This window comes from Martes martes, assembly GCF_963455335.1.
Source record: "Martes martes genome assembly, chromosome: 8".
NCBI classification, from domain to species: Eukaryota; Metazoa; Chordata; class Mammalia; order Carnivora; family Mustelidae; genus Martes; species Martes martes.
In genome coordinates, this window is record NC_137895.1 from 99,618,040 (window position 1) to 99,637,072 (window position 19,033).

Below are 19,033 nucleotides of genomic sequence, written 5' to 3' on the forward strand. Positions count from 1 at the left end.
CTTGATTTCAGCTCTGGTCATGATCTCAGGGTTGTGAGATCAAGCCCTGTGTTGGGCTCCCTGTTCAGTGGGGCTTTTGCTTGAGATTCTCTCTCTCCCTCTGCCCCCTGCTAAAATGTATACATAAATCTTTTTAAAAAATAAATCTATTTTATTACAGAAAGAAAAAAGATAGGTGACAATTGAGAATGGAGTTAAGCTAAGAATACCTTTAAGTAAACGTTCCTTAGTCTTTTAGTTGTACTGTGTTTAATATTACGTGCAAGCACAATTCCGCTCAAGCTCCAGGACTTTGAATGACATACAACTGCTGCTCTAAAAAAACAAAACAAGACAAAACAAAAACTAAAAAACATTTACCTGATGCAGTAACTTACAAGAATCCGTTATTTCCAATGTTTTTATTACTTGGCGGATGGCCGCCATGCCTCAGCAGAGACCCTGACCTCCATAGCAAACTCCAGCTTAAGCTCCAGAAATCAAGAATGTGGCACTAGTCTGTATGTATACGCAGATGATGACCTGGCAACTGAGGAGGGCTAACTGAGGAGGACAGATCTCTTACTGGACAATCAGAAATGGTCTGTGCAGAAGAATTCCTTTGCCAGAAAAAAATAAATAACTGAAAACTCCATCTCTCAGAGAGAACTGTTCTATAGTTCATCCAGGTGCTTTTATTTACAGTTGTTAATCTTACATTCCTGGATCAAAACCTCATTTCTTAATTCACATCTAATCCCTTAAACATCTCACTACTGGAAAATATAGTTTAAGAACTTGTAAGGGAGGGGCGCCTGGGTGGCTCAGCGGGTTAAAGCCTCTGCCTTCGGCTCAAGTCATGATCCCAGGGTCCTGGAATCGAGCCCCGCGTCGGGCTCTCTGCTCAGCAGGGAGCCTGCTTCCCTTCCCCTCTCTCTCTGCCTGCCTCTCTGCCTACTTGTGATCTCTGTCTGTCAAATAAATAAATAAAATCTTCCAAAAAAAAAAAAAAAGAAATTGTAAGGGATATCAGGTATCAGTAGGGAGAAGAAGAAAGAAAAGATGTTTGAAAGTTCTGAGTATATTCAAAAACAACCTTTCCCATAAAGGACGGTCTTCTCTCTCTCAGTCGGTCAAGCTTCCCCACTGCCATGTTGGAGGAACCAGCAGCAAGCACTGTCTGTTTCCCTCAGTGTTCTCCCTAATCTTGGATCCATATGGACATATGAAAACCCATTTAGACTGCCCAAAGCTCAAATTTTATCTTATTTTGGGTTTTGAATAGTTTAATGAGGGACAACTAGACATCGCTAGTTTTCTACCCCCCCCCCGGACTTAAAATGCCTTAAAATTTAATTTTTATTGAAATAAGAAGAAAAAGATAGTTAACATAAAGGCAGCATATTTTTGAGTACCCATTATATTTTCACATGGATGATTTTACTTAATTGTCACCCTAACCCTTGTTCACCTGCCACGTGTTGCTTAAAGAGGAGAAAGATGCGATTCAAAGGAAAGTTAATTGGATACACTGGAAGTCAGAGTAAGCCAGTATAGGTGTTGAAATTGAACATTGCTCCATCTGACCCCAGAGCTTTTTTCACCATGGCCTGCTGCCCACAGGGATGATGGTGTCATTTGATTAAAAAACAACTGTCATTGTTTTGATGAAATGCATTTACTTCATGCCACATTTTGGAATCTTTATTTCCATATTACTGTTCATTTTGTGTCAATGGTGTCACTTAAACACGTATTCCTTTTACTTTTGGGGAGGAAAATATTCAAGTTGTTTTCCTTGAATTCCTACCCAACTTAGTAGGATCACATATCACTTGGGAAGAAATACACAACCCAGTAAACCAGCACTGGAAGCCAAGATTGAAATGTTTGCAAAGCTGCCACAGCTTTGCCTTTGGTGCTCAGATATGTGGGTATGGAAGAAATCCACACACTACAGAAAATCAGCATGTTGAATGTGATCATTTGGGGCTTACTGAAACTGTCTGGTATCCATTTTGTTTTGTTTTGTTTTGAGAAGAAGACAGAGATAACGAGAGAGAGCACAAGTGGGGAGGAAAGGAAGAAGCAGGCTCCCCGCTAAGCTGGAAACCTGACATGGGGCCCCATCCCAGGGCCCTAGAATCATGACCTGACCCCAAAGCAGATGCTTAACCAACTGAGCCACCCAGGTGCCCCAAAACTGTCTGGTAGCCTTATAGCCAGAAAAGCAATAGTCAAGCTCGGAAGTGCTAGAGAGCCCCAGTTACCCAGAACACAGTAGAAGGCAGTGGTGGATCCCTTGCTGCATTTTACCAAATTGATTGTGTGTCAATGGTAGGGAAAGAGGGAGCAGTTCCCAGCCAGATTATGCAGACATGTACTTGAACGAGGGAGCCACTGTGGACTAGAGCAATTGAGAATTGGTTCACCAACCACATCTGGAGTGTTTCCTGGTTTTATGGCTTTGAAGGCCACAACCACTATGAAGAGTTTTGCTAAAACAGCAGAAATGACTATAGAAAATATAACTCCAAATAACGTTTATGTCAAGGCGAAGGTGACCAGGAGAGGCCAACCAGTACAAGTCAAGGAGCAGAAGAAGCAAAACATTGAGGAAACAAGGAGGATATAAAGGAGATTTCAGTTACTTCCTCTGACAATGGGTGTGTCTCCATATTGGATAAACAGTCCTAAAATCAGAGTAGTGACGACATAAAAACTAATGGCCAAAAGACCAGAACAGCTCCTGGATCTTCATGGGACCAAAAAAAAGTCATAATTTTGGGGAGGCACTGATTTCTCTGTTTATTTGGATGTGGGTCTTTAGGACACCTGATACTTCATACACATTTGAAAGGGATACAGTCAGATTTATTATAGCTTTTCAGTCATTCCCCAAATATACGTGTAAAGCAAATATATCTTGAACAGAACCGTATTTGAATTCTGAAGTAAATATACCCAATCATATTCATGAGATCATAACACTGAAAAAAAAAGAAAGACCTTCCTTAACAGAAGAGAAATCATCTGTTACATGTTTGAATCCAAAATATCCAGAAAGAATGAGTTGGATTAAACAACGAGAGAGCAAGAATTTAAAAGTAAAGTGAAAGTGAGGGAAAAACACAGACCATATAAAAAATGTATTTGATAATATATTAAAGGAAGAGGGAAGACATTCCAAGGATTCTGGGCTTTAATTAAAACCTAGGAAATAAACAGTCCCAATATTTATTGAATATCTTTATTAAGGTAAGTGCTTTCTTGAAAGTTGTAATTTGGTTATGATAGCAGTTTTACAACAGATTTAATATTGTTTAGGGCTTACAGTAAAAAATAACAATGAGAGGAAGAAACTTCGGAGATTTAAGTTTTCAAGAAATTGCAAAACAAGCATAATGAAGTATGAAGTTTCACCCATTAACTCTAAAGAACGATTATATATGGCACAATTTATATTAGAAAAACAATTACAAATTCAAATGTGGGTTTGCACTCCCCCTAAAATTTTACCAAAAATATTGAAAAATATTGATCATTTTTATGCTGTTAATCTCTCTTCCAAAGGATTGATATAAACTGGCTATTTTTAGGAACAAGGACTTCTTCGTGATCATTATAGAAACTTCCTGGGTATGGCATCCACCTCCACTCATTTTCCCTCTTGTTTCTGTTTTTTTTTTTTAAGATTTTATTTATTTATTTGACAGAGAGAGATCACAGGTAGGCAGAGAGGCAGGCAGAGAGAGAGGAGGAAGCAGGCTCCCTGCTGAGCAGAGAGCCCGATGCAGGGCTCGATCCCAGAACCCTGAGATCATGACCTGAGCTGAAGGCAGAGGCTCTAACCCACTGAGCACCCAGGCGCCCCTCCCTTTGTTTTTTATGAATTTTTTAAAACAGGAATACTAAGCACTTGAGAATCCGAGAGAAGAACACAAGCAATCTAACTTCCAGTTGGAAGCAGAAGGAGCAGGAGCGTTAATCATATTATTACAAGTGTGTGTGGAAATGTTTTGAGAAGCATACTGAAATGAGAGCTGTTAATGAACAGCCGGTGGGCCATAGTATCAAGTCTGAACTTTATTTTAAAAGATGTGTGGAGAGGGGCGCCTGGGTGGCTCAGGGGTTAAAGCCTCTGCCTTCGGCTCAAGTCATGATCCCAGGACCCTGGGATCGAGCCCCACGTGGGGCTTTCTGCTCAGCGGGGAGCCTGCTTCCTCCTCTCTCTCTGCCTGCCTCTCTGCCTACTTGTGATCTCTGTCTGTCAAATAAATAAATAAAAATCTTTAAAAAAAAAAAAAAAAAAGATGTGTGGAGAGCTCCTGTTGGATTTAATTACAGAAATAATAGCAGATTTACAGTTTTGTAAGATTTTTCCTACCACCCCCACTGCTCGTGGGTAATAAAGGAGATGGAATTTCCATTCAATGTCATTCTTTTGCCCAGTCTTACATATCATGACGTTTGAAATGTGACCCCCCAATCACTATTCGATGAGGGTATGGTACTCAATTTCTTCAATCCCCCAATGGTGACGGCCTGGTTTGCATGGCCGCAGGGGGAAGCCTGGGTTAGGCCAGGTGCAGTGTCCACACAAACCAGGGCATGGTTAGAACCCTCATTCAGTGGGAAGGGGCCAATATAATAAATTTGCCAGTCCCCCACTAGCTGGAAACTCTGGTGAATGACCCCCAGCTTCTCTGGCAGTTGCTGTGGGCTTGTTTAGATCACACAGGACATGCTGTTACTGCATTAAGCAAGTCACTGTCCTTCAAAGGCAATCTAGCCTTCCCGGCAATATGCCATCCTGGGTGTGGTGCGTCCAATCTACCATATCTACTGGAGGGTCAGAAGCTAAGGTTCACTCCTGAGCTAAGGTCTCAGCTTCTGATTGGGGGGGGGGGGTGCTGGCACTTTCTGAACTGGGACATGGAAAACAGTGAGGGCCACTCGGGCTTTTGCAGATGGACCCAAATGTCTTTCCCATATCCTGACCCCATAAGGGCTTATTCATAATCATCCACCCCTCGGCTTCCCATCGTTCATGTCATAGGGTTAATCCCTTTAGAGCAGCATAGCTATCAGGGCAAAGGGTTAAGAGCCAGGCACACGGGGATCACCACTGAGACTGCTCTGAGCTCAGCCCACGGGCCGCCACAGTTTGTTCCTGTTTCTCCGTAGATGGTCCATCATCGGGTTGAACCACAACAGCAGTCCATGTGGGCGGACTTCCCTGACTAGACCATCTGTGTACCAGGCATCGGCAGGAATTTCCCTTGCCCCCTCTTTGCAGGCTACAGGGCGGCCATAGACATGGGGGCGGGGGGATCTGGATGAGCTACATACCCCACAAGACCTTGTAGCCCCCACCTTTCTAGAGACAGTAGGCTGGTGGACAGGGGACTCCTCTGCTACAAAGAGGGGTCACTTATTCAAAGGAGGGGTGTAAGCCATGGCCGAGGTGGATCAATAGAACATGTGCTCAACCCACCCCTTCCTTCACAGGCAGAGAAGTTCTCACCACAGTCTGCTCTTCCTTCGTGAGAGGCTCTCTCTCAAGGAACACTGTGTACACCATTAGGAGCTGCTGCTCCCTGGGAGTGTATTGGGTTTCTGGCCCCTTCCAGAGCTGGGACCAAAATCCGAAGGGCACTCTCCCTTTCTGCTGGCTCTGCCATGGTGCCTGACCCACAACTCCAGGAGTCACAGACACATCTAACTCAAATACCAGGCCTGCTTGGGAGACGCCCAGAGATTTAACATGCCCTGCTAGCACTTGGGCTTTCTCAAAGGCAGCTTATATATCTCTGATTCCCCATCGTACACGTGCCCCTTCTTCACCAGGTGATATAAAAGATGAAGGGACTGTGACGCATGGGAAATAAAAGTCTCCACGGCCCCGAAATCCCTACAAAGCCTTGCACCTCTTTCCCATTCTTAGGGGTTGGATGGGCTTGCATCATATCAATCACAGCTTCTGGGACAACGTGCTATCTCCAGCTGGACCCCAAGACCTGACTTTTACTGCCCACCTGCTTGTACTCACTGACCATTGCCCCACTCTTTACCTTAAGCTCTTCTTTCCAATTTATCTCTTCAGTCAGGCAATGGAAACTGAAACCACCCCTCAGGCGAATTGACTCTCCCGGCAAGACCTCCAGCCAGCCCAGACCACCCAGACCAGTTTGAAAGTGACCACCTACTCATGCCTCGCAGATGAACCATGGAGTGACCTCTGGAAAGACTGACAATTACCTTTACTTCATTATAATACTGAAATCTCCACCCAAGGAGGACCGCAAGCCTCATTTATATAATATACAATATCTGTATGTTTCCTTAAGGTGCATGCATGGCCTTATGCCCGCCTCTACATACAGTGAGAAGGTTTCCCTATCTAAATATTCTTCCAAACCCTAAATAAAAGGAACCCATTCACCCTTGCATGGGGGACCATGGCTTTGGAAGTTATTCCCTGTGATCTCATTTGCTGCGAATAAAGTTTCCATTGTGCAACAACTCTGCCTGGTGTATCTGACTCACTAGGAGCAAACTCACAATGGTTTGGTTATAACGGGTCTTACTGAACCAGGAGACCTGCGAAGGTTTACAGTGTTGCCTGAGCCTTGAATTTTCTGTGGGTTCCTGGCCCATCCTCTTCCTCAAAGATCCTCCGCAAAGTCTGCAGAGTGTCCTACAGCAGAAGCCAGTCTTCCCATGTTAACATTGTATTGTCAATGTCATTATTGGAATTCTTTGACTTGTGTGTGATCATTGTTCATAAACCGACACCGGTAGTCATCTTATTTAATCAATGTCAGTATAACCTTTGCGTCCATTTGGATTCATTGTTAATGTTCACATATTTATTTAAGTTTAATCCAGCAGCAGATATATAACAAATTGAATTTAAAAATCTCTACCTGGGGGCGCCTGAGTGGCTCAGTGGGTTAAAGCCTCTGCCTTCGGCTCAGGTCATGATCTCAGGGTCCTGGGATTGAGCCCTGCATCGGGCTCTCTGCTCAGCAGGGAGTCTGCTTCCCACCCACCCCCGCCTGCCTCTCTGCCTGCTTGTGATCTCTCTCTCTGTCAAATAAATAAATAAAATCTTAAAAAAAAAAATCTCTACCTGATCTATTTGTTGAAACTCCTTTCAGTGCTATGAAATACAAATCTATGTATATTATCAAGAATAAAATGCTACAATGATTTTGAAAAAGCTGTTAAATTTGTATACAAAGTCAAATATCAAGAATTTCATTTAAAAATAATTTCACATATGAATTAAACAATTTGCACATTTTTATTGAGCTGTAATTTACATATAGCATTGTATCAATTGAAGGTATATAACGTGTTGACTTGATACATTTATATATTACAATTTGATTACCACTGTAGCATTAGCTAACACCTTTATCACATCATATAATTATTATTTCTTTTGTGTGGTGGGTAGAAGTAAGATCTGGTCTCTTAGCATCTTGGAAGTTTATCTAATTAATTATCTACTAAAATTATCTAATTGACTATTATCTAATTGAATATTAGATGTTATCTAGTTATCTAATGAATCATCTAATGAATTTATCTAATGAATATTATCTAATGAATATTAAATAGTTATTTAAAAGTTCTTTTTAAAAAAATGTTTATGGCTTCAAATTGTGACTTTATTTCTTACATCTTAATACATGGAGCATGTCCTTCAACCTCTCCATCTTAGCTCAATTTACTCATCATTAAAATGAGATTAATAGTAGGATCTCACTATTGATTGTTATGATCATTGAATGAGATTTGTGTAAACAGCTTAACCCAGTGAGTTACATATGCTAAATGACAAATGACTGATACAGTTAGAGGGTGGTTGTAGAGGTATTTCTTACACCACTCTTCCTTTTTCCTACTTGAATTGCTATGATGATGAACAGGTAATATCTATCCCATCCATATTGCTGACGTTCCATTAAATATTTGGGGAGATGTTATGTAAGCATACAAACTTGCAACTAATAGAGAAATAGCTCCCAAAAAAAGCAAAAAATTAAACAAATTACTCCTGAAGACTTAATGCCGAGCATGTGGAGATTTTAGTCAACAATATGATATTATAAAATAAACTTCCAAGCTGCTAAGAGACCAGATCTTACTTTTACTCACCACACAAAAGAAATAATAATGATATGATGTGATAAAGGTGTTAGCTAATGCTACAGTGGTAATCAAATTGTAATATATAAATGTATCAAGTCAACATGTTGTATACCTACAATTGATACAATGCTATATGTAAATTATAGCTCAAAAAATTTATGAATTGTTTAATTCATATGTGAAATAATAGATGTGTAGAGAATATGTATTTCCCATTGCTCTACTTTGTAAATTCAGAGAAAAGGCTGTCGGAATTCCATGACTGCTCTTTAAATCCAGGGTTTGTGGCCTTTTGATGACAGGATGTGTAAAGGTCACTTTATTTTCTCAACTGCCTTTGGAGGAAAATGTACTCCCTACTAAGGAGGCAGGAAATAGGAAAAAACAGCACTACCCACTGAAATGAGAGATATGGGTCTTAGACCTTGTTCTGCCACTCAATATTTACATGATCTCCAGCAAATAATCTCTTATTTGGAACACAGTACCTTGTTTGTGGTGAATGTATTAAATTAGATCACTGCGTTGAACTCTTTCTTCCCCATTCCCGGTGTATTTACCTTTCTCTTGCAAATATCATAGAGCTCACAAATCTTCTCAAACATTAAAGGTCACTGTTGATTAGAAACAGATGGAAAAAATGATAATTGAATTCGAGTTAAGAAATAACACTTTTCTTTATTGAGATGTATGAGAAGAACGAGGACAACATTATCAACATATGAAAGATAGTTTGGTGGGGAGGTTCTATTGCCAGAGGTAAGAGATTTAGATTTTCAACTGCAAAATACAGTGAGAGCTGACTGAAGCTTAAAGCAGAATTTTTAGAACCAAAGGCAATAGCATCAAATTGGATGAGCCTGGGGGAAAAGCAGATGAATAACTTGTTCTTGTCCCACAAATAGATTTCACTAGGACTTCAATGAAAGATGCTTGCTTCCTTCGTGGGCTTTACATGCTATTCCTGTGACTTAGCTCATCTCTAACTGAGTCCTCAATAGACCACGTAGCTCCCTCTTCCCAGTCTGCTCCAAACAGATCCAAACTGGAAGGGAGGACAGGCTACAGCCAAACTTAATTGAGGGCTTAGAAACTTAGGTCAAGTAATTCTCTAAGGAATGTGCATTCTGATCTAATCATCATCATAGCCACCATTTCAAATAGTTTTTTTTCTTTTTTTATTTAATTTTATTTTTTTCAGTGTTCCAAAATTCATTGTTTATGCACCACACCCAGTGCTCCATGCAATCCGTGCCCTCCTTAATACCCAGAACCAGGCTCACCCAACCCCCCACTTCCCTCCCCTCCAAAACCCTCAGTTTGTTTCTCAGAGTCCACAGTCTCTCATGGTTCGTCTCCCCCTCCAATTTCCCCCAACTCCCTTCTCCTCTCCATGTCCCAACATCCTCCATGTTATTCCTTATGCTCCACAAGTAAGTGAAACCATATGATAATTGACTCTCTCTGCTTGACTTATTTCACTCAGAGATTATGCTGAGTGAAATAAGTCAAGCAGAGAGATTATATCCTTACCATCTCTGTTTTAAAGCTCTTTGTTTGTAAATTATAAAATAAATAGGGAAATTGGTAGTGACTACAAATATTTAAAAAGAGTGCAGGGCACCTGGGTGGCTCGGTTGGTTAAGCATCTGACTGGGTTATGACACAGGTCATGAACTCAGGTCCTGGGATGGAGCCCGGTTTTGGGCTCTGCACTCAATGTGGAGTCTGCTTCAGATTCTCTCTCTCCCATTCCCCATCCCTCCTGCTCGTGCTCTCTCTCCCTCTAAAATAAATAAATAAATCTAAAAAAAAAAAAGTACAATGTCTGGAGAGCTTTAATAAAATTATTCACAAAAATTTAAACAATATGCTTCACATACATTTATAAAATTTAAGATAATAATATAAATGTAACAGAAGTTAATTACAGCATAATTTAAATCTTTGCAGAATACCTCTGTTAGATGTAATGATGTTTAAAAATGAGCTAAATCATTTGTTTTGTTATTTAACTTCCATTTAGGCTACCAGTCTTTGAGGTTAAATTCTACATGGAAATTTTTCACATCTTACATGGGTAAATTAACAGCAGAATATCAGTTTTGCCACCTTGAAACTTCATGGGGAAGAAAAATTTCAGAATCTTACTTAACAAAATTCATGGAAAATTATATTGGATACAGAAAGAAATTCTTATTGTTGTTAAGGAGTAGAAATAAGAAGGGATTCGAGAAGAGTAAATATTCAAAAATAGGGGCGCCTGGGTGGCTCAGTGGGTTGAAGCCTCTACCTTCGGCTCGGGTCGTGGTCTCGGGGTCCTGGGGTTGAGCCCCGCATCGGGCCCTCTGCTTCATGGGGGGCCTGCTTCCCCCCCTCTCTCTGCCTGCCTCTCTGCCTGCTTGTGATCCCTCTCTCTGTCAAATAAATAAATAAAATCTTTAAAAAAAAAAATTCAAAAATATCCTGTTCTGTATTCTCCCATGGCAAAGAGAAAGTTTGTGTCATATGACAAAACAGCAGTATGCTGATCCCAAGAGCCATGTACTAGCTGCTCTGTGCAGATATTCATGCTCCCAAATGTAAGGTCATTGTGTTACATTTATCTAATAAGCTTTGATATTTAATTACAATGAAAATTGCCTTCAGAGAAAGTTTTATATTTATGGTTATAGCCTGGAAAGCTGTTCTATGATGAAAACTCAAGCCAGATAATGATTTTTAACATTTGGCTTGTGTCATTGAGCCAAAAAGTGTGCACCTGCTAATATGTATAAAGGTAGCCATTACCTCATGTGTTAAGGAAGAAAAAAGTAGGAATTAGCTGTGCCTGTTTTATAAATTACAGAAAAGTTTAAACAATAGAGTTAAGAAGATAGATGCCCAAATATGTTGATGAATATAATAATAATTTTTAAAACATAAAAGTGTTGCAGGTATGATCTTACTTGACTAAAAACAAATAAGCAATATATTATATAAACACGAGTTATATAAACTTGGAAAATGTCTCAAGGAATATGCAAGAAATCATTAAGCAGGGTTGACTTTAAATCTTTTTTTTTTAATTTTTCTGAGTGTGAGAGAGGGTGCGCAGGAGCACATGCAGAAGGCAGAGTGGCAGGCAGAGGGAGAGGCAGAGAGAGAAGCAGAATCCCTGCTGAGCAAGGAGCCTGATGCGGAACTGGATCCTAGAGCTTTAGGATCATTACCTGAGCAAAAGACAGATGCTTAACTGACTGAGCCACCCAAGCGCCCCAAGTATGGTTGACTTTAGAAGAGTGCACTTAGGATGGATGGGAGGTCTTTTACTTGCCACGTTCTTCTCATATTGTTAACCATAAAAATACTACTTTCATAATTAAGAGAAGTAATAAAACAAAGGATAAAAACATAAATGTATTTTGACTGATATTAACATATTAATTTGTTGATTATTAATATTAATCAACTGACTATTCATAAAATTAACGTAGAATTGTTTATTGATATTAGTTATTAGTGACTGATCATAATAGATAATTAACTGTAGTCATTATGATTCATCATTTAATAATTCATTTAACTCATCCACTAGATAATTTCTTTTTACTATTCAAAAACTATTTGCTGATAAGACCCATGTTAGATACACATATATTTTATAATATATACATGTAGAATTTTAAAGTTTTCTTTATTAAATCCATTGAACTATAAAATGGAGGATGCAGAGGAAATTGAGCAATACACTGAAAAAATAAAAAGTCCCTTTGAGAACAAGGATATTTTCAAGATGTGAAGGCTGTGACTCATTGGCATGGGGATTACCAGGTGATTTTTTTATATATATAAATATATGTATATTTTATATATATATAAATATATATAAGATATATATTTATTTTACTAATGCTTCCTGACACTTGTGAATTTTAATCAATACAGACCAGTTTGATCTTGTTGTTTTTTTTTTTAAGATTTTATTTATTTATTTGACAGAGATCACAAGTAGGCAGAGAGGTAGGCAGAGGAAGAGAGGAGGAAATAGGCTTCCCACTGAGCAGAGAGACTGATGTTGGGCTCAATCCCAGGACCCTGGGATTATGACCTGAGCTGAAGGCAGAGGCTTTAACCCACGGATCCACCCAGGCGCCCCAGTTTGATCTTGTTCTTAAGTATTTTTAAGGAAGGGAGTGGAACACTAATATATCTAACTAACCTTCCAGAGAAGCATTATTTTTCATGTTTAATTGAAATTACTTCTTCTGACATTCAACTTTATTTCTCCTAATACAGGCCCTAAAATAAAACAAAAATCCCCAAATGATTTGGAAGAATAGAATGAAACTACCTGCTGAGTCTCAAAGGCTCCAGAAGCTATGCTTTGACATATGGAATGGATCTGAATTCCAAAGTAGTCATAACACATGAGGCGATTCAACTGAGGCGGACTTGTGAGATTGCCTAGTGGTAAGCACTTTGATAGAAGAGATATAGGGGCGCCTGGGTGGCTCAGTGGGTTAAAGCCTCTGCCTTTGGCTTGGGTCATGATCCCAGAGTCCTGGGATTGAGGCCCGCATTGGGCTCTCTGCTCTGCCTTGTGGTGGCAAGGACCGAAAGGGAAACTGGAAGTGCAGAGGAGAACCCCACAATGTCAAGGGCAGACCGAAAGATGAGCAATGCCTGGAAGAAAGTAAAGAAATTTTACCCACCAAAATAAAACTGTATTTTTAAGCCCCTGATGTGTCCACACGCTCAGCCCAATCTGCTGATACTTAACCACCTCACTGTTTCCCCATTTAGTTGTTTCCTAAACTGAGGAGACAGATGTGTTGCCCAGTAAAGTCCCTTGTCCTCCTTATGCAAGAAAGGAAACCCTGACTAAAACACAAAGCCACAGAACACATTGATATTATGATGTCTTAGGGTCACACTTCCTAAAAAACAGAAAAAGAATCATTTTTCTTGAATCCTACCAACAAAATACTCCTGGATTCAGAAACTGACGAGAGGAGAGAAAGAGAGAGGGAAAGAGAGAGAGAGAATGAATTCATCCCAACCATCTACATCACAAGGCACAGGTAAAATTTGCAACTCTCCCTTTCTCTCATAGATCTTTCTTTTGGGAAGAGGTGATAAATATTTTGAGGGAAGGGACAATAGAAAAGTCTCCACTAGAACAAAAGAAGGGAGGCAGAAACAGAGACAGAACTCAAGAGAGGAAGCTGAGGGAGGCAGTGGTTAGGGACCGTATGTTGTACTGAGGATCGCTGGGCTGGATTCCAGGGAGAGCTGAATCAGACCGCTCTGCCCACCCTTTCCCTGTGTCGTGTTGGGCAAGTCACCTCACTTCTCTAGAACCCACTTTCCCTGTCTGTAAAATGTGTATCTGGAGGGAGGGGGAGAGGAGCTACTAGAGGTTGGCCTGCGTTTTATCTGATCTGATTGACAGAGAACTTGGGAAATAAGATACCGAAAAGAAGAGAGCAGGCGAGAGACAAGAAAAAACAGAGAGGGTAAGAGGGAGAAACGGGAAAGACAAAAATAGGAAAAGGAGGGGAAAAAATCTGGGAAACTTAGGAAGGAAAAATTGCCCATCTCAGTTCACGAATCTTAAGATTAGTGATTCTAGTGGTTCTGAAAGATGGTTTCCAGACCAATAGCAGCTTCTGGGAACTTGCTGGCTCAGTACCAGGTCTCATGAAACATTAACTCTAGAGGTGAAGTGCCTTCATCTGTATTTCAACACACCTTCCAAATGATCCTGATGCATGCTGAAGTTTGAAACTTGCTCCGTATAGAGCAGTGCTAGTGGAAGGAACTAAGTGGTTGGGTAAGAATCTCTTTTGTAACTTGATAGGGAAGATTGACTATGTTTGCGTATTTCTTTCTACAGAGAAAAGACGCTTGTCTTCCCAAGTGCTCTTATGGACTGTTGCTGGGGTCTCCATGCTACTGCTCAGCGCCTGTTTTATCACCAGATGTGTTGGTGAGTTCGAAAGGTCAAGTTTAATCTCCCTGGTGAATATTAGGGGTAAAATCTTTCTTGTTGCCTTTGGGTTCTCTTCCCCCTCAAAAGGTACTTCTGTTCCACTTTCTTCCCTATTTATCTCCAGGTTATTGCTCAACTAGAACCCCAACTAGAACAGAATAGTTACCAAATTTCAGTGACCTCTGACACATTTTTCATGATAGACATTTTTCATCTCCTTGACGGCCTTTGCATTCCTATCATTAGGGTAAACTTCTCTATGGGATCCTAACCAGAAGCATGACAAAATCGCTTTTTGGAAGAAGGGTAGGGAGGGTTGGCATAAGAGAGAGTAAAAATGCATTTGTTTTCTCTGGGCCTTTGGACCTGAGATACAATAATTCATCTTCATAAATCATGAAATGTGAATTCCCTCTTCTTTCTTTGAGTAGGTAAATCTTGTCTCTCTGTGTAGAAGGACAAATAGGAAAAAAGAAAAAAGAAAAGAAAAACCGTGATGATTATTGGTACTTTCATCATAAATACAAAAATGATAAAATTTATTTTTTTCAAGATTAATGAACATTAACTCTGCACCTTTCCTTACAGTGACATATCGTGTCCTTCAACTCTGTGATGAGAATAAGTTCCAGCTACATGAGGCATTCATGGACTTCTCCTGCTCCAGTGATGGATTGGGTATAATAGTCCTCAAACTTGAACATCAACATTTATATATCGACACTTTTTTAAAAGATTTTATTCATTTATTTCAGAGAGAGACAGAGAGTGCAAGCATGAACGTCAGGGAGGGGCAGAAGGAGAAATAGACTCACCACTGAGCAGAGAGCCTGATGCAGGGCTCAATCCGGGGACCTGGGCTCATGACCTGAGCCAAAGGCAGACACTAATCGACTGAATCACGCAGGGGCCCCTATATCGACACTTTTGGGGGGGGGCTTCTAGATTGATTTGGGGACAAGTAAAGTGGCTGGATGATGTTCTGTTTTTCAAAAACAAAATGTAAAATCTTGCCTATACTATATGAGAATACTGAGGAATTGGTAAGAAGACAGTTCTAGAACTTTGGAAATGCAATTAGTATCAGGACAGGAAATCTTGGGGACGTTATAGAAAACTTTTAGAATAAATCTGAGGTATGTCTCGACAGAACCTAGAAGAGGAGAAAAATGTATATATAGATTAGGGAATTTGCAAATACTTCAGAAATTTACTCCCTATGCTCTTACATATACAGTCTTATTCCAAGTCTTCACAAAATGCTACAGGACGCTCCTCCAGGCTAGAGCATTCATGGAAACTTCTCTCTTCCTAGGTTCAGTCAAGAACTGCTGTCCATCGAACTGGGTACATTTTCAATCTAGCTGCTACTTCTTTTCTACTAACACCATGTCCTGGGCATCAAGTTTAAAAAACTGCTCTGACATGGGAGCTCATCTTGTTGTTATCAACACGCGGGAAGAACAGGTAGTTGGAGTGCAGCCTCCTCCAATGTCCGTGCGACCTTATTCTCAGGATCTATCCCTTCCTCCATACGTGCATACAGTGTTTGGGCCACAGCTACTATTTGTTAAATGAATGTCTTGAAATGCATGCCATTTCTACTATTTCTCTAAGTCGATACTTACTTGATTTTCATCACGAGAAGAGCCTAAAACGAAGGGATTTCTATGTTCTGTTTCTTTATTAGGAGGATGAGGGGGAGAAAAGGGCTGGGAATTCATTTTAGAATGGCTATTACATTGATGAGCATATCATATGATTATGTCAGATATGTCAAAGGTATGGCCACTATATTTAAGCTGTGATTAATAATGTTTCATGCTGGATATATACAGTAGATTTTGCTACAAATAACAGTAGATAAACTTGGAATTAGTTATTGAGAACCTTCTTCTCTGTTAAAGATTTGATTCTACGGTATGCATATTTTTACCACAATAAAAAGAATCAGGAGATAATCCTCCATGATCTTACAATTTCAGAGCCACATAACTATCATCTGTAGTCTTTGTCCTACTTTATTTCTCTTAAGAACAATTACCTTCAACATTTGTTCAAAATTGAAATAATCGATCTATTTTTTTTTTTATTGTGTTGCTTCCATAGGAATTCCTTTTCTTTGCGAAACCTAAAAGGAGAGAGTTCTATATTGGACTGACAGACCAGGTGAACGAGGGTCAGTGGCAATGGGTAGATGGAACACCTTTCTCAGCATCTCTCAGGTAATTTCCTTCTTGCAGGAGAATTTTAACACTGTCTCCAATCAAAGTTAGACCATTGCTGTAGGGAGTTCGCAGAACCTCCTTCTGTTCCACAAGATATCTTCAGGTCAACCCTTCATAATACGATTTGCAAGGAGATAGACGAAGGAAGCATGAGGATCTAGTACCCCCATTTCCTGAGACTATCTGAATAAAGGGGAAATAACAGATGAAAAGGAGAGGGTTAGAATTAAAGACTAATTCATTGGAAATGCAGCAGAGACAGAGTGAAATTCAGAGTCTTATGCCCCAAACTAGTAAATGAGACAAAAATAATGATTTGAGGAAGTGGATTTATGGAGTGAGAGCATGGAACCCCCTTGTTAATGTCTCTTTTCTCCTTAATAATGACCTTACTTTGTTACTGCACAGCACTTCAGAGTTTTCAAAGTTTTTATCTCATTCATTATTTCATTTTACCTAAATTACACCTTTCTGGTATACATGGATATCGTTAATCTTCACTTAGCATTTGGGGAAACTAAGGGTCAGGAAGGTTAAGGTCAGTTCTAAGAATACAGCCCAGATGCCCTGAGACTTGAGAAAGTTGCTTCACTACAGCACAATAACACCACTGAAGTATGTGCTTATGTGATTACAGACTCAGTGTGGAATAAAGGGAACCAAAGGTAAGATGAGATATGAGCGCGAAGGAAACAAATCCATGAGAATATCAGAGCTTCGAAGGAAACGCATCCACCAGAATGTCAATAGCTACTCATTATCGGTCGACAACCATGAGGGAGCATGACAGAATAGAAAATCAGGAATATCCAGTTCAGCTTCACTCCTCATAAACTCTATGACTTAGACAAATGGTTTAGCTTTCCTGGGATTCATTTTCCTTATCAACAAAATGGAGATTATAGGGGCACCTGGGTGGCTCAGTTGGTTAAGTGTCTGCCTTCGGCTCTGGTCATGATCTTGGGGTCCTAGGGTCAGGTCTGCTGCTCCCTCTCCCTCTGCCTCTCCCCCTGCTTGTGCACTGTCTCTAACTCTGTCCAATAAATAAATAAAATATTTTTTAAAAAATTAAAAAATAAAATGGGGATTACAATGCCTAACTAACAAAAGTGTTGTGAAGTGATACAACACAAGTGTCATTCGCCTAGCATAGTAGGTCACTTGTCTTCTTGTAGCTGGGATTTTAAATCTCCTGCATGATTATTCCCATTCAGCTTCTGGGATGTCGGGGAGCCCAATAATTTAGTGACCGTGGAGGACTGTGCCACCATCCGAGACTCTTCAAATCCCAGGAAAAATTGGAACGATGTGCCCTGTTTCTTCAGTATTTTTTGGATTTGTGAAATGCCAGAAATAAATGTCTAAAGCAACAGAAAAATTCTCTAAGAGCAGAAAGCATAAGTTAAATGCATAAATATGGAGGCACAACAGCATGAACATAGCTCCAACTAGAGAGAAGTGTGTGCAGCATTAATGAGGACTCCATAGGGACTTCGGGAGGACTTAGTTGCTTTTGCTACCAATAAAAATGAGTCATTTTGAATGTTATAATTTGTGATACTGATTGACCTGCATGTTTCTCCATATTAGTCTCAGTGCTTCTTGAAACTTACCAAGCAATTCTAGAACAAATGTCAGGAAAAGAAAAGTATGCTCCTTTGGGCACATTTGCTTCATTTGTGAAGACTGATGGGAAAATACAGGGACACAGAGCAATTACAGAGCCCAGCAAGAAGAGGATTTTCAAAGTGACTTTGAAACCCCTGAATCTGGTCAATTCTTCTTTCTGGCTCCTGAAAAGTCTACCTTCTCTTCTCGATTGCATACCATTTTTACCTCTGCCCGAGCAAGTATCTTCACTATGTTCTCCTGTACAATGAGTAAGAAACTCCCTCAAGTCATGAAGCTTATCCCTGCTTCAAAGACATGTGGACTTCCCACATGTCTCGCTAGGAAAAGGCCATGCTGAGCTTCGGCCCCAAACAGACTATGATTCAGTCCGTTCATCCCAAGAACTCCCTTTTCTCTTTATTCTCTTCCACCGAATAACAGAATCTCACCTCAGTTTGTGGCTCTTGCTCAGCTAGGGTCCAACAGTCAAATTGTTTGAAGAGAACATTCAGCTTGACAATTTCCTATCTCAAGTCTATCCACTACTAGCATATTTTTTTCAGTACTGGTAAGGTTATTCAAGAATATTTAAATAACATAGTACCTTTAGTAACCGTGTTTCTCGCATGCAGCACCATAAAGAGACCCTCAAAATTCATACATTGGAATGAATATGTAATCATGAAATGGGAAAATTCAACTGTGTAAGTGAATATATTATCTTTCCTTAAAAATATTTATTCTTCACGGGGTGCCTGGGTGGCTCAGTGGGTTAAAGCCTCTGCCTTCGGCTCAGGTCATGATCTCAGGGTCCTGGGATCGAGCCCCACATCAGGCTCTCTGCTCAGCGGGGAGCCTGCTTCCCCCTCTCTCTCTGCCTACTTGTGATCTCTCTCTGTCAAATAAATAAATAGAATCTTAAAAAAAAATGTTTATTCTTCTTAGATATAAGGGACCACGTGTGGTTCTGAAACCAATATACCTTTAAACCGAAAGTCATTTGACCTAAAAGTAATCCAGTACATGTATTTTCTACTTTCTAATTCCCTTTTATCAAATTATAAACATCAATGAAAGA

The 19,033-nt window shown here is 40.0% G+C and overlaps 1 protein-coding gene and 1 pseudogene across 2 annotated transcripts; one reads left to right on the top strand and one right to left on the bottom strand.

Moving 5' to 3' along the window:
- Window positions 1-1,810: 1,810 nt before the first annotated feature.
- LOC308347146 (vomeronasal type-2 receptor 26-like) lies at window positions 1,811-5,945 on the bottom strand (annotated as a pseudogene). Its single transcript has 3 exons — window positions 5,827-5,945; window positions 2,184-2,820; window positions 1,811-1,985 (listed from the first exon to the last, which is right to left on the bottom strand). The product of its transcript is annotated as a vomeronasal type-2 receptor 26-like (transcript).
- Window positions 5,946-13,168: 7,223 nt separating this feature from the next.
- On the top strand, window positions 13,169-17,709 carry CLEC4E (C-type lectin domain family 4 member E; the record flags this gene model as incomplete). The annotated part of the gene is made up of 6 exons (XM_080812216.1): window positions 13,169-13,205; window positions 14,021-14,113; window positions 14,705-14,794; window positions 15,432-15,583; window positions 16,226-16,341; window positions 17,559-17,709. The coding sequence occupies 6 exons, from the start codon at window positions 13,169-13,171 to the stop codon at window positions 17,707-17,709; spliced, it is 639 nt and encodes a 212-aa protein (XP_080668342.1).
- Between the last annotated feature and the right edge of the window lie 1,324 nt (window positions 17,710-19,033).